Below are 16,456 nucleotides of genomic sequence, written 5' to 3' on the forward strand. Positions count from 1 at the left end.
AATATCTTTTCCCATTCCGTTGGTTGCCTTTTAGTTTTGTTGGTTGTTTCCTTTGCTGTGCAGAAGCTTTTTATCTTCATAAGGTCCCAGTAATTCACTTTTGCTTTTAATTCCCTTGCCTTTGGGGATGTGTCGAGTAAGACATTGCTACGGCTGAGGTCAGAGAGGTCTTTTCCTGCTTTCTCCTCTAGGGTTTTGATGGTTTCCTGTCTCACATTCAGGTCCTTTAACCATTTTGAGTTTATTTTTGTGAATGGTGTGAGAAAGTGGTCTAGTTTCAACCTTCTGCATGTTGCTGTCCAGTTCTCCCAGCACCATTTGTTAAAGAGACTGTCTTTTTTCCATTGGATGTTCTTTCCTGCTTTGTCAAAGATGAGTTGGCCATACGTTTGTGGGTCTAGTTCTGGGGTTTCTATTCTATTCCATCAGTCTATGTGTCTGTTTTTGTGCCAAATTTTGTGTTTTTTTTAAAGAAATTTATTAAATAATACTTTTGCTATGGTAAACATTATCAGCGGGGGGTGGGGGGGCATTCAAATAATTCAAGCTTGGGAAACACTGGTAGGGGAGAGACTGTGGGCGTTCCAGGCTTCCAGACCTAAGTTCAAATCCTGTCTCTGCCATTTACTAGTTACTGAATGACCCTGTGAAAGTTGCTGAACTTTTATGAGTCTCAGAGTACTCATCTACAAAATGAAATGTAACATACTTACTTTATAGGGTTTTCTTGAGGACAAAATGAAACCAAGCATTAAGACCCTTAGCAGAGCCCTGGGCATCTAAGTCAGTACACAATCAACAGCACGTATAATGCTTGACAGCCAAACTTCATCCACGTATTCAAACAAATCCAAGCCATGTGGCTTTTATATAAATGTGTCCATTTATTCCAGCTGACCTTTCTTTTCCATCTTTCTTTTCCATAATTGCATTAGAGCTTCATGTGAGCACTCACTAGGCTGAAAAGGAAGATCAACAACAAAACAGAGGGGCAGATGCTCACAGGCGGCCTAGAGGAGTCAGGACCTGAGTCAGGTCAGGGGGCTCAGAACAGATCCCAGCAGATAAACAGTCTGTGTTTCAATAGAGATATTACCCTTCTGAGAGCACGGCGTGAGTGAGCATCCACTTTATAATTATTAACTCAGATTCTAAACATGAAAAGCCAAATGACCTGAACAGAATGAAAGCCAGGCACAGTCTTATCAAGAATGAATCAGCCTCTTTGATCTTGAGGTAAACCAACCCACTAAACATCAAGCTTCCACCTGGGGTTTTTCCAGACACTAAAATGGTTGCCTAATTCTCAGCTGTCTGGAGTTGCCAGTCCAAACTGGCCTTAAAGAAAAAAAAAAAAAAGTCCCACCACCTTGCCGGAGTCCACACTCCACACTCCATTAAAAACATATACAGATCCATGCTGCTAATCCAAAGAAACAGGGCCTCCAAAAATATTTTTAACTAAAAACAACCCAGGTAAAGTGAAGATAAATTATTCCACCCAACTTGGAACAAAACATTCAAACATAAAAAGAGGGATAAACAGAACGAAGACAGAGAGCAAAGGGAGAAGGCATTCGGAGGTTAGGCAGGAAAGCAGAAGACTGGAAGAAGACCCAGAAATGGACACTGAAGAAGGTAAACACAAAATACACACAGGGAGCTGGTACAGAAGAGGTGTGAAGAAATCGGTGAAAACAGGGAAAAGAAGGAAGAAGGGAGTTCGGCCGGGCAAGAGCCATGGCAATCAGCGTTTCTCACTACATTTCCAGAAGCCTCTCCTACCTACCCACCCAGATCATGTGCACTGCACCGTGAATTCATCAGCATGCAAATCACCCCCTTTATCTGCGGAAATTGAATTTAGCTGCCAATCTTGATTGAGGGCATAGAGGCCTCCTCACAGAAAGATCACAGCTCTCAGGGAAAATGCCTTTTCTCTCCTTAAATCAAAGCTTGCATAAACCCAAGGAAACAGCTGCAGCTGGAGCCACAGACTCCGTGAAAGGTGGCAGGCGGAGGACGGTAATTATAATTAGCAGTTACATAACATGTTTGTTCTTCAAAGTGCTCTACAAGCATCAGCTAATTAATAGCTTACTATGCCCCATGCAGACCCACTGGTTTTTCAAGTAGTGACTAATCCCTGTATCCCCACTGAACTCTGGATGGCGGAGGCAGAGCAGGGTGAGCAGTGAAGCAAACAGCTGAGGGTCCAGAAGCTATGCCCAGCTCTCTCCAAAAGTGACGCCGGAAGTGGCTCAGGGCCAGGAACGTTTCCCCAAATGTTTAATTCAGCACCCCATGAGACAGCTTGCCTCACTTCCTCTAAATAACTCTTAGATGTCTCAAAGAGATATCTGTATATCCATGCTCAAATAGCCAAAAGGTGGAAGCAACACAAGTGCCCACCAATGGATGAACAGATAGACAAAATGTAAACACACGCAGTGGAATATTACTTAGCCTTTAAAAAGAAGGAAATCCCATCATTTGCAACAACATGGATGAACCTGCAGAACATTATGCTAAGTGAAGTAAGCCAGGCACAGAAGGGCAAATACTACATGAGTCTGCTTACATGAGGTATCTAAATTAGTCAAATCCACAGAAACAGAAAGTAAAATGCTGGTGCTATGGGGAGGAGGAAGTGGAGGAGAGACATTGTTTAATGGGTACAGAGGTTCAGGTTTGCAAGATAAAAAGGGTCTGGAGATTGGTTGCACAGCAACGTGAATATACTTAACCCTTAAAAATGATTAAGGTGCTAAATTTTATGTTGCGTGTGTGTTTTACCACAACTGAAAATTTAAAAATAGGGGCACCTGGGGGCGCCTGGGTGGCGCAGTCGGTTAAGCGTCCGACTTCAGCCAGGTCACGATCTCGCGGCCCGTGAGTTCGAGCCCCGCGTCAGGCTCTGGGCTGGTGGCTCGGAGCCTGGAGCCTGTTTCCGATTCTGTGTCTCCCTCCCTCTCTGCCCCTCCCCCGTTCATGCTCTGTCTCTCTCTGTCCCAAAAATAAATAAACGTGGAAAAAAAAAATTAAAAAAAAAAATAGGGGCACCTGGATGGCTCAGTCAGTTAAGTGTCCAACTCTTGATTTCGGCTCAGGTCATGATCTCATGGTTCATGAGCTCGAGTCCCACTTTGGGCGCTGTGCTGACAGCACAGAGCCTGCTTGGGATTCTCTCCTTCTCTGTCCCTCCTCCGCTAACTCTCTCTCTCAAAATAAAAAAAAAATTTTTTTAATTAAAAATAAACATTAAAAACCTCTTTATCTATTACACCACCTTTTCTCTGAAAAGGTGTCAACGTGCCCTACACAGGACTCTTAAGTAGGCCCCCCTGAGAAAACGGTTCATGAGAAAAATTTCTCAGCCGGCCAAGTAGAGGAGATAGGACTCACTGTGATTTAAGGTGAGTTTCAAAAGATGGATGCACAAAATTTTCTATCCAACCTATTTTCCCAATCTACCCCCTAAATCTTCAGGATTTAGCTGACAAACCTAAAACCAGGTGCCCTCTCAAGTAAATGGCACAGCATAGCAGTACACAGAGGGAGCAGTGGAATGGCTCCAGGTCCCACGCTCCTGCTGGCCATTTGCTGCCAGGAAACAAAAGCCCCACAGAACGGAGTCTATACCTGTGCATGTCAAAGGACTTTCTCTCCAAGTGCCTTTCTCTGTGCAAATGGAAATGATCTTTCCTCCAGGGCTTTCAAAGCCCTCTTGACAGACGTAATGAGCCACACTGCCCAGCCTGGAGCTGTGATTCCCCACCAGGACCGCATGCTGCACTTCCGGAGGACGGCCACAGTTGATCTCTGCAATGGGAAGTAGCAAAGCACTAGTTATGACCCCCAACTTCTATCCTTATAATTCATATTTTAGAAATAAACATGTAGGGGCGGCTGGGTGGCTCAGTCAGTTGAGCGTCCGACTTTGGCTCAGGTCATGATCTCTCCGTTCATGGGTTCGGGCCCCATGTCGGGCTCTGCGCTGACAGCTCAGCCTGGAGCCTGCTTCGGATTCTGTGTCTCCCCCTCTCCCTGCCCTTCCCCCTCTCGTTGCCCTTCTCTCTCTCTCTCTCTCTCTCTCTCAAAAATAAAGCATTAAAACATTTTTAAAGAAAATGTTCCAATTATAAGACTATTTACATTATGAAGAATTCCTTGTTCAGTGAAATAATCCATCCCAGGGTTCTATTAAATATTAACATTTTCAAGTACCTTCTACCATGTATCATCAGATCACAAACTCCAAAATAGATAATAGATAATAGATGTAGTTTTCTTGCCAATTGAATATTAAATGAAATATAAACAAAATATTTGAACTTTGTAAAGCAAATTAATAAGGAAAGTATAGTCTAAACATTCAATTTATAAGTATCTTTCAAAGAAAAAAAATCAGCTGCAAAGAGGGAGGCAGGCCTGACATTACAAAATTGATATGAAATTTCTTCTCTGCAACTCTTAACTACTAGAAGACACTAGAATATTTACAGAAACTATCTGAAGTAAATGGATTTTGATGTTACCATTTTAGACCCAGCCAAACTCTACCTCATGTAAAAGAAAGTCTTTCTCTGCCCCTCCCCGGCTGGCACTCTCTCTCTCTCAAAAATGAATAAATACTAAAAAATTTTTTAAATAAATAAAGTTGAACAAGGTAAAAAAAAAATAATTTGAAACTAAAGTTCCAAATTATTTCAAAAACCTGAACAATGAGGCAAAGGGAAGAAATGAACATGCTAAATTTCTCATGCAGTTATGGGGAGTTTACAGATACCATTTTATTAAAGAAAGCATAATAAATATAAAATAAGGAGGTCATAATAATCTCAAATGCAACCAACAATCCTGGTCATACCTAAATACAGAGGAAAAAATAAATACAACTCTTGTTATTCATCCTGCTTTTTAGTTTTCTCCCCAGTCTGTAGAAAGCCAAGAAAATTAAGCACTCTTGACATCCAGGCTTTTAAAATATAAGGGCACTTACTGAGATAATGCACTCAAGATAGAGGAAAATGGTATGATCTGTTCCCTACTCCCCAAAGACCATTCTTGGCCTTAGAAGTAGGTGGCTTCTCTTAAACGAGCTTCTGATACAGAACAGGTAGATTTCATGGAATTGCACTTGCCTCCATCCCATTATGGATGCTTGGACTGTTGCAGAACCCCAGAGTTATTTCCCTGAGGGAGGCCTCCCAGAACAGGCTTTCATCTGTTGTCACTGAAGTTATCGTAAGAACTTCATTACAACAGCTCAACCCACCTGACCAGTCACTTGATTCCGAGATTTTTAAAAAGGAGTTCGTCTCTGGTCAGTGCAGATTCAAATCATGAGCAGTTATGGGACCAGAACCAGATGGTCATTTCATAAATCCTCCAACCCTGCCTACCTCACAAGTCCCATATTTGCCCACAGAGATTAATTCCCTTTTCATACATGTTTACCAGACACAAGGCTTCTTGGCCCTCATCATGTTTTTCCCTTCAAAGCATCAAACCTTTAGACATATCAACCAGCCCAAAACACTCCAAGACACAAGTATATTTGTGTGTACATGAGCAGCCAACCGAACAGGTAGTTAATGTTTCATAAGGCTGCCCAGTCATTGTTGACATCTAAAATATCTTCCAGTTAAAACCAGGGTTCAGTTATAGCAGGAAATAGAGGGAACAGCAGTGAAGAGATTGAGGGTGTAGGTGATGCAGGTTTATGGACCTTGAAACTGGAATTCTAAACAGCACATTGGAGACAGTGGGAAGGAATCCAGTGATAGATAATTGGATTAAGGGAGAAGCACAGATTCTAAAGGTGTAAGAATACAGAAGATAACTAAACTGCCTTCCATCCTTGGACACAACTAAGAATAATGGAAGACATGGTGGCTTTTGTTGGGAATACAAGATTTTTTTTAATTAATACCAAAAACATGGGGAGCCTGGGTGGCTCGATCAGTTGAGTGTCTGACTCTTAGTTTCAGCTCAGGTCATGACCTCTGCAGTTTGTGAGTTTGACAGCGCAGAGCCTGATTGGAATTTTCTCCCTCCCCCCTCTCTCTCGGCCCCTCCCCTGCTCATGCTCTCTGCTCATTCTCTCTCTCTCTTTCTCTCTCGTTCTCTCTCAAAATAAATAAACTTTAAAATTTTTTAAATAAAAAAACTAATACCAAAAATATTAATTTGGGAGTTGATGAGACATCAATAGCTTGGTCTCTAAGAACTAAGGTTCAGCAACTCAGGAAGGTGCCTAGCGGTAGACAACCTGGGCTCGTGACTATGCCTTCCCATTCCACAGCTACTCAAGTTGGAGAGTCTCTTGGCAAGAGATATTGAGAGAGGATTCTAGCATGGCTTGGATTAAACACATAGTTCTAAACAGAAGGTGTACATCTGACTTGCCTATGGGGCTTTGGAAAAACACCCATCTGGAGCCTCACAGCCTCTCCCCTTCCCCAGAGATAATTCTTCCGAATCAGTAGTACTGAGTTGGGTTCTTGGCAACCACATTTCTACAAGGTTCCAAGTTTGGTTTTTATGCACACCCTCAGCTGAGAACCTAAATGGAATACTAGTATGAACAGCTACCGTTTATCATCACATGCTTGAGGGTTTAACATCTTTCTATGAATATATTATGTCTTCCCAAAATATGGCCAGTTCGTAAAGGACAGACTCTTTATTTTACAATCTCTTGCACCCCCACAATGCCTACTTAAAATAGTATGTTTTAGGGACTCCTGGTTGGCTCAGTTGGTTAAGCATTCAACTTTGGCTCAGATCATGATCTCACAGCTTGTGGATTTGAGCCCCGCATCGGGCTCTGTGCTGACAGCCCAGTCTGGAGCCTGCTTCAGATTCTGTGTGTCTCTCTCTCTGCCCTCTCCCACTCACACTCTGTCTCAAAAATAAACACTAAAAAAAAATAATAATAAATAAATAAATAAATAAGATAAATAAATAAGATAAATAAAACAATCATAAATTTCTTTTAAAAAATTATATGTTTTACATAGTAAATACTTAAAGAACTGTTCATTGATAGCACACTACTACTTTATCATTGTTCGAGATGCAACAAATGTTACTTTGATATGAGCAAAGCCCCTGAGGAAGGAAACCTCAGTACATTATAAGTATAAATAACAAGACAGGTATACATTACCTCTGTGTTTGTTATCCAACAGAGGTAACTCACACCTACCAAACACCAAGTAGATGAAAAGAGAGTAAAAGACTCACAAAAACTAGTATCAGTTTTGTACCAGGGAATTCTGTTCAAACCTCAATAATTTTACTTTTATTAAAAAACAATTTTTTTTAATGTTTATTCATTTTTGAGAGACAGAGTATGAGCAGGGAAGGGGCAGAGAGAGGAAGACACAGAATCCAAAGCAGGCTCCAGGCTCTGAGCTGTCAGCACAGAGCCCGATGCGGGGCTCAAACTCACGAACTGCAAGATCATGACCTGAGCCAAAGTCGGACGCTCAACCGACTGAGCCACCCAGGTGCCCCAAACCTCAATAATTTTAATCATGACAGCATCCACTGAAATCCTACTCAACATCAGTCTATTAGATATATACTATCTGACTGATTTCTCACAGAAAACCTTGCAAGGTAGATGGTTTTTTCTCATGTAGTTTATAGATATGAATATGGAGCTTAAGAGCCCCTAAGAGCTCCTAAGAGCTTAAGTCACATTCAAAAGTCACACCAACAGTAAAAGAGAGAGCCAGCATTCAAGCCATGGGATGTATAGTCCCAAAGTCCAGGTCCATTAAATCTGGAAAGCCTCAGGGCACCTGGGTGGCTCAGTCAGTTAAGCATCCAACTCTTGGCTTCGGCTCAGGTCACAATCTCACTGTTCATGGGTTCGAGCCCCACGTCGGGCTCTGTGCTGAGGGTGCGAAGCCTGCTTGGGATTCCCTCTCTCTCTGCCCCTCCCCTACTCGCATGTGCTTGGGCATGCACTCTCTCTCTCTCAAAATAAATAAATAAACTTTTCAAAATAAAAAATAAAAAATAAAAATAAATAAATCTAGAAAGGCTCACAATGAAGAGGTCCACTCGAAGCCCTGATTGGGACTGACCTTAGAGGTTAGCTAAAACCTCAGGAGAAAAGGCTGCATGAAGGAGCATTCAAATGAGTATGGAAGTGTTGTGTAACAACTCCCTCTGCCAAATCTTGCCTCCACGAGCTTTTCCAGAGCAAGACAGCTGCTGGAAATAGACTTACCTCTGCATCAGTGTCATACCCTGAAGCCTTCTTAGTACTGATGGGGTCTGGCCTGGGTCTGGCCTGTCACAGATATCCCCACCACGCTTGAGAGACATGGCAGCTACTGCCACTTCTGCTCAGAACAAATGGTACACAAGAAAGCAGGTGGCTGCTATTTAAAAATACCCCCAAAATCAACCCAACAGACGTTACAATAGGTGGTAATAAAAATACGACTCTGGGGCACCTTGGTGGCTCAGTTGGTTAAGTGCCCGAGTCTTGATTTCAGCTCAGGTCATGATCTCACAGTTTGTGAGTTCGAGCCCCGCGTCAGGCTGCAAGCACAGAGCCTGTTTGGGATTCTCACTCTCCCTCTCTTTCCCTGCCCCTTTCCTGCTCACGTGCATGCACACTTTCTCTCTCTTTCTCTCTCTCTCTCAACATAAATAAACTTTAAAAAGTAATAATAAAGTAAATAAAAATATGGTTCTACATGAAATGCCCAAAGCTTTCACTATCACAAGGAAATAAGCGATTTAAAAACACTTTAAGGGCACCTGGGTGGCTCAGTCGGTTGAGCATCCAACTTTGGCTCAGGTCATGATCTCACGGTTTGTGAGTTTGAGCCCCGTGTCAGGCTCTGTGCTGACAGCTCAGAGCCTGAAGCCTGCTTCATATTCTGTGTCTCCCTCTCTCTCTGCCCCTCCCTCACTCACGCTCTGTCTCTCTGTCTCTGTCTCTGTCTCTCTCTCAAAAATAAACATTTTTTAAAAAGTTTAAAAAAAAACAGTTTATATCCAAAGGAAAGAAAAATAAAGAGCACAAATTTGCATTAGATATGCATTAGGGGTGTTCATTTAAGCACACGTTTCTCTGGCTAATTATATTATGAAGGAACAACGTTTGGATATGTATCAGCAATACAGTCAACTAATTATGAACATGGCTGGGAATTCTTCTCTACTGTCCTCCTATATCTGTGATTTTATTCAAATAATCAACTGCAAAACTGGTCTCCCCAGGGGGAAGATGTGCTGTGCCAATTTCAAGGACCACATTCACACTCTATTTCATATCTTGAAGGTAAAAATGTTTACCCACATTACTAGCTTTAATATTCAACCCAAGAAAATATTCTGGAAGGAAATCTGTTAATCTGTTTGATGAAAGGTATAGGAGATTTATGGCATCTAGTCAACAGCTGACTGCATCACAAATTTCATCCCCATTGGCTGCTTCCTATTATGAACATCAGCACAATAATGTGATTGATTTCAGAAATAACATAGTAATCTAAGGCGTCATCTGAGACTGAGTTAGAGACCAATAAATACCCAAGCTGAGAATGAAAAAAAAAAAAAAATGACCAATAATGTCCATAAATTGAACAGACGTTTTGCCAACTGCCAGGGGAAGGAATGATAGACCTATTCCACATACTGATATTGACTCCAAAAAAGTCTTCCCAGAGAAATAAATTTGTAGATGGAGAGTTCTGGCAGAGAAGCAGCAATATGAAAACTAAAGAAAATCATATTAAAGTTAGTTTCATTTACACAACAATAACAGAAATGTCTCTGTTGTGCCTTAGAGTCAAAGCAGAATTACATATTGCCTAGAAATTTGTGTGACATGGCCGGTTGTAAGGGTCCAGATGGTCAGGTTAACATCAGAGTCTACACTATACTCATGTTCTGTATCAGATAATTCAGCACTTAGCCCTCTATTTTCTTCATTTGTAAAAATGTTCTTCCCCCACCTCTTAATGGTAAGCTCTTCATGGGCTGTACCTATAGCCCATATTTTTAAAATAACCCCTGCAGTCATGTGAGCTATTAATATTATTATAAACATTAATCTTTGTGATGCATATATGTATGAAATATGGCCTAAGGAATGGGGCTGAAAAATGTAACCTTGCGACAAAGTTTCATGCACTTTATGGCATGCTCCTAATTTGCCCACATGGAATTAGAGCCTCATTCCAAGATCACTGGAGCACTAAATTTCATATATGATCAATGTGGGGGGGTTGGAATCTAACATCTCAGTATGTGGCAACCTGCATTTAGAAAATGGTATTGCCATCATCAAAGGAAAGTGGGAGGGTTATAGGATGCCGTGAAGCACATTCTCAAGAGTAGCTTATTAACTGCTGTAACTAAGCTAATGAGCTCATTAGTACCAAAAAGTCCACTTGCCCTCAAGGCAATAGGGGAAAAAAAATAACTTTTTGATGTATTTTGTATTCTAAAGTCTTCCATGAATGTTAGCTTTGGCTAACAATACATTTCCTTCAGATCATATTCATAGAGGCTCACTTGGAAGAAAAAAAAATTTCCATTTCACATAACAATACTGATTGTCAAGAAATAGTGTCTGGTATGGGAACCTCCTTCGGAGGAGGTGAAAGTGTGAGTGCTGGGAAGAAACAAAGAATTTATCAGCGTATCTCTTTTAAGGATCTTCCATTTGTAGATGGGATAATGGCTGTAGATGCTTTGAGCAGCGTGTGAATTTTTCTTTTTTTCAAAAATATGACATTAAAACTCTTCATTCTGGGGCGCCTGGGTAGCTCAGTCGGTTAAGCGTCTGACTTCAGCTCAGGTCATGATCTCACAGTTTGTGAGTTCGAGCCCCGCATCGGGCTCTGTGTTGACAGCTCAGAGCCTGGAGCCTGCTTCCGATTCTGTGTCTCCCTCTCTCTCTACCCCTCCCCCGCTCGCGCTCTGTCTCTCTCTTAAAAGTAAATAAACACTAAAAAATATATATATATTTTTTAAAACCTCTTCCGGGGCGCCTGGGTGGCTCAGTCAGTTAAGCGTCTGACTTCAGTTCAGGTCATGATCTCACAGTACATGGGTTTGAGCCCCGCATCAGGCTCTGTGCAGACAGCTCAGAGCCTGGAGCCTGTTTCATATTCTGTGTCTCCCTCTCTCCCTCTGACCCACCCCTGTTCATGCTCTGTCTCTCTCTGTCTCAAAAATAAATAAACGTTAAAAAAAAATTTAAAAAAAAAAAAAAACCTCTTCCTTTTAATGCTCTACGTGTAAACAGAATATTTGAATTGAAAACTAATAGATCAGGCAACGTGAAAGCTGGAGGATTTTAGATCTTCCCACTATGTGGTAGGAAATTTCACAAAGATACATTTTTAAGTTAGAAACACTACCTGCTGCTCCCTACTAGCTTATGACCTCTTATTCTGATGGTGAACACTTATCTGGCAGGTACTTTACATCAAGCACAGCACCAAGTGCTTTATATCATTATCTCATTAAATCTTCACAATAAGTCCACAGGATGAAAACAATCTCATTCCCTACTAAAGAAGGAAACTGGAGTTCAGAGAAGTTTAGAGCTGGTTACACAATTCCCAAGTGGTTCGGCCAAAACTCACCCAAGTCTCTCTGATTCTAAAGCTCGTGTCAGTCTTACAAGAGCGTCATCATTCACGCTGCAATGACTCCATTTGCAAGTGACATATTTCAATGGCATTTACTTGGCAAAAGGATAACACAAGAGATTTGTTGCACGCAGCAAGGAAGTCAATACTGTTTTCCTAAATGTTTTAAATTGTCAGTATGTAGTGAGGGTGTCAGAAAATCTGTTTCAAATGATTACCTCGAACACAAAAGATAACCACAGGAAAAGTGTGCTGCCACTGTACCCTCCCTCGCTCACAGCAGAGGCCATGAGTCACTCACGGCACACTTTCCTGCCAGGTCTGGACGTGGCCTCAGAATCGTCTCCAGACCCCTGCTAAAAATTCAGAGACAGCGGTGCAACAAAACTTGTGTGCGGTTCCTCACCTGAATGCCCTAATCTGTGTTCCAACTTATGTCAAAACTTTCTCAAACACTCTCCACTTTGCAGAGGTGAGATTGGGTTCTATTTAGAAAAATCTTAAAAGTGGAAGAGTTGGCTCAGCAACAATAAATATTCTTCTGGATGGATCCCGGACCCTATTGTGTGCTTCTGGGCCCTCCAGGTTTCCTTCTTGCCTCCCACCTCCAGTACTCACAAGGGTTCTTTCTACATGGAATTTGCCTTCTAGAAAGTGCTTTGGGTTCTCATCTTGATACATAAGCTAGTGACACAAGGTAAGTCACTTCCTCTCTCTGGTTCTTAATGGGAAATAATACCCATTATTACTTGTAAATAGAATATATGTGAAATGAGAAATAACCTATTAACCACTTCAGAAGGAATTTCTAAAGATCAGATGAGACAATGTTTACAGAAAACCTTGTCAACCTTAAAGTGCTGGCCACCCCATTTGCAGCAACATGAATGGAACTGGAGGGTATTATGCTAAGTGAAATAAGTCAGGCAAGAGAAAGACAAATATCATATGTTTTCATCATATGTGCATCCTAAGAAACTTAACAGAAGATCATGGCAGAGGGGAAGGGGGGAAATAAAAGTTACAGAGAGGGAGGGAGGCAAACCATAAGAGACTTTTAAATATTGAGAACAAACTGAGGGTTGATGGGGGGTGGGAGGGAGGGGAAAGTGGGTGATGGGCATTGAGGAGGACACCTGTTGGGATGAGCACTGGGTGTTGTATGGAAACCAATTTGACAATAAATTATATTAAAAAAAACAAAAGAAACAATAAAAAAAAAGTGCTGGCCACCTTTAGAGAAAGGCTCTGTTATTAGTAGACATTACAAACCATGTTGTATCCTCATTAACTCAAAGGAGAAACTCGTGCCTCTGCAATCAGCCCAGAAGTGCTGGGCCCCCCATTCTTTGAGGGCCATATGCATGGATATGGGGAAAATCAGGAATCAGCCCCAAGGCCTTGCCCTGCTTCCTCAAAGCACAGAGGTGTCATGCCAAGTGAGAAGGAAGTGTGAAGGTACAGAAGACAAAGAAGATGTGGAATCAGCAAAGGATATGAAGCTTGAGGGCTGAAACAAAACAGGAGGTCAGGGTCTCAGCAGGGCTCAGCCATGTGATCAGCTGGGACAGCAGTTCAGGAGCCAACTCCCTACTGTCGGGCATGGTCTGCACCCCCTTGTGAACGGAGTTCAGGGTGCTCCCACAGGCCTTAGGCATGCTAGGCAGGGTGCCAGGTGCTGGAGAGATCATGCCTAGGACGACTCCGTGGTCGCAGAGCTCCCAGATTATAGTCCAGTAGGGGTGACATAAACTACAAAAATAATCATAAATAAGATACTTACATACTGGACACTAAGGAAGACAGTAATGTCAGAGGTGACACTGAAGCTGAAACTTAAAAGATGAGAAGGAGCATGCTATGTAAAAAACCAGGGAGACTCCATCACCAAATATATACGCAGAATAGAATATCACTCAGCCTTAGACAAGAATGAAGTTCTGACACCTGCTACAACATGGATGAATCTTGAAGACATTATGCTAAGTGAATGAAGCTAGACATTAAAAGTCAAATATTGCATGATTCCTCTTCTATAAGGTACCTAGAATGCAAATTCACAGAGACAGAATGTACAACAGAGGTTACCAGGGGCTGGAGGGACACAGGAATGAGGAGTTATTGTTTAATGGGTACAGAGTTTCTGTCTGGGATAATGAAAACATTCTGGAAACAGATAACAGTGATGGTTACACAACATTGTGAATGTACTTAATGCCACTGAATTGTATATTTATAAGTGGTGAAAATGGTAAATTTTATATTATGTGTATTTTATCACAGTAAAAAAAAAAATTAAGATGGTTGGCAAGTATTTTAAGTAGCAGGAGATGCAGGTGTAAAGGCCCTGACGTTGATAAAAGCTTGACATGTTGGTTGGAAGAGAATGATGGGAAATGTAACCTGTAGAGAAGTCAAAAAGGCCAAACCCTGTTGGTTTCAGAGGCCATGGTTAGGAGTTTGGATTTTATCTTGGAAGAGACTCCCCCCACCCCCCAGAACCCTCCAACTCATCGACCAACACTGCAAACCACTCCTCCCCGGACTCTTACACAGCAAGTAAACTACTCAAAGAGAAGAGCACAAATGTCATCTCTTTCCTGGAACCACCCTATCTCCCATCAGAACCCTTAGTGTTTATCCATCTTTTCACATAATACTTAGGAGCTCACCCTTGCATCATAGTTCATGATATACCTGTCTTTTCTCTTCTCCCAGACCCCAGATTTCCTTAGTCACAAGGTCTACAGTTTATCTAGCATCAGACCTGGACTCTGGATTGTTGTTGATAACACAGTTGAAGTGATTCCCTCACTTTGCTTCTGGCTTGGTTGAATTTTAAAAGTTTAAGTTCTCTAAAGTGCCATGTACAACTTGCATCTTTTTTGAAAGTTAAACAAGTAATAATAAAATAATAGGCAATACAAACTAGAGATTGATTCTGTCTTTTCCAGAGAGCTGATGGAAATGTGGGACTGATGTTTCAGGAGCCCCAGATGCCCTGGCATGAGAAGCTGTCATCCTCGCTTCCAGGTCCCACCTCTGAGAGCTGTTCAGAGGGGAGTCTGTGCCTCGGGGTCCCAGCCACAGCAGCAGAACCTCCAGGGACACAGTAATTGGCAAACAATGGGATCCACCAACTGTACCTTCTCTGATGGGGAAGTCTGTTAAATTGGACACCAAAGCTGCATCTGTAACACACAGCAGCTCCCTTCCCAAGTACCTGTTCAAGTTCACAGTTTGCTAGTGTTTTCAGTGGAATTCCTAATTCCTCTGAGCTGAGAATACAGTGCTGGCTGGCACACAGCCCAGAATCTGGAGCCCCAGAGAACATGAAGGATAAAGAAGAAGGGGTGTGCTCAGAAAAGCAGGCACAGCCTTGAGAAGCTGGTGGCCATGTGGTGACACGGGGGAGGAAGAAGAAGGTGTCAGCAGGCAGACGGAGCAGTTATTAGAGGAGGTAAAAATGGAGTGAAGATCTTTTAAATAACAGTTCTTTGGGGAATGTAACAAGTATTCTCCTCTAAATTAACTTTCTCCATCCTCAGTCCAGTAATCCAGACGACTAGCAGTTCTCAAAGCCACACTAACTCTTTTATCAGGGTTTTCCTATATAAATCCTCAGAGAGTTCTTTGATATGCATTATGGCACATTTTAATCTAAGTTGTGCATTTTAATTGATCCATTGAAAGATAATGTTAGAACTATAATGTACTTTTAGAATTGCTTAACCCCCAGTATCATCATTAACTATTAAAATATGTGTAGAGCCTGAATTGCAGATCAGAACAGCACAAGAATTAACTTAGCCAAGCACTTCACTGAGATTTTCTAGCTATGCAGTAAAGTCAATGAAAAGTTTTCTTTTTTCCAAAATGGAAACAGCTTTGTTACTTTGTCTAATATGTTCAAAATTCTTTCCATAAAGAGTATCAAATACGAAAATCATCCAGGATCCCCTCCAGTGGAAGTTACTGCTGTTAATATTTTGTTGTACACCCTTCTAAGCTTTTGTAAGCATATATGTACATATGAACTCTTTCACAACCAAGATCATGTTACACATATAGTTGATAACTCAGTAATATACTATTAAGACTAAACTATATTAACAAATATTATTTTCTAATGTAATTTTTACTGGCTACATAATATTCCATTTCATGTATATGCCATGATTTATAAACAACTATAACTACAGAAAATTATAAATAAGATTGCTTTACACTTCTCTCTACAAATAAGCTTGAAAATCTGGATAAAATAGATGATTTTCTAGGAATACGTAAATTACCAAAATAGACACCAAAATGGGTAAGACACTTAGACCAATAAGTATAGGATTTTTTAATAGCCCCAGGGCTACCTCTCCAAAAAAGCCATAACCAGATAATTTTCGAGTGAAATTTTCCGAATCTTTAAAAATTCTATTTATAGTAGTCCAAAGAATAAAGAAAGAAATTCTCTCAAATTCTCTTTTTAAAATTAAGAATAACACTGACACCAAACCCAACAAAGATGGCACAGAAAAAGAAAATAAGCCAACCTCACTTCTGAGTATCAACAGAAAAATTCTAAATGAAATTTAGCAGGAGCGCCTGGATGGCTCAGTTGGTTGAGTGTCAGACTCTTGATTTCAGCTCAGGTCATGATCTCATGGTTTGTGGGTTTGAGCTCCATGTTGGGCTCTGCACTGAGAGCATGGAGCCTGCTTGGGATTCTCTGTCTCTCTGTCTCTCTCTCTCTCTCTTTCATTCTCTCTCTCTCCCTCTGCCCCTCCCCCTTTCTCTCTAAAATAAAAATACTTTTTTTAATTTAG

General features: G+C 41.3%; 1 protein-coding gene across 1 annotated transcript in view; it reads right to left on the reverse strand.

Annotated features, from left to right (window-relative positions):
- SUSD1 (sushi domain containing 1) overlaps nucleotides 1-16,456 on the reverse strand; it is a 122,177-nt gene that overhangs the window by 88,877 nt on the left and 16,844 nt on the right. Inside the window, exon 5 of the mRNA XM_040481959.1 lies at nucleotides 3,643-3,822. Within this exon, the coding sequence (XP_040337893.1) occupies nucleotides 3,643-3,822 (180 nt within the window). The remainder of the gene's footprint in view (nucleotides 1-3,642; nucleotides 3,823-16,456) is intronic.

This window comes from Herpailurus yagouaroundi, unplaced genomic scaffold, assembly GCF_014898765.1.
Source record: "Herpailurus yagouaroundi ecotype Mexico unplaced genomic scaffold, PumYag 160, whole genome shotgun sequence".
In the NCBI taxonomy this organism is placed as follows: Eukaryota; Metazoa; Chordata; class Mammalia; order Carnivora; family Felidae; genus Herpailurus; species Herpailurus yagouaroundi.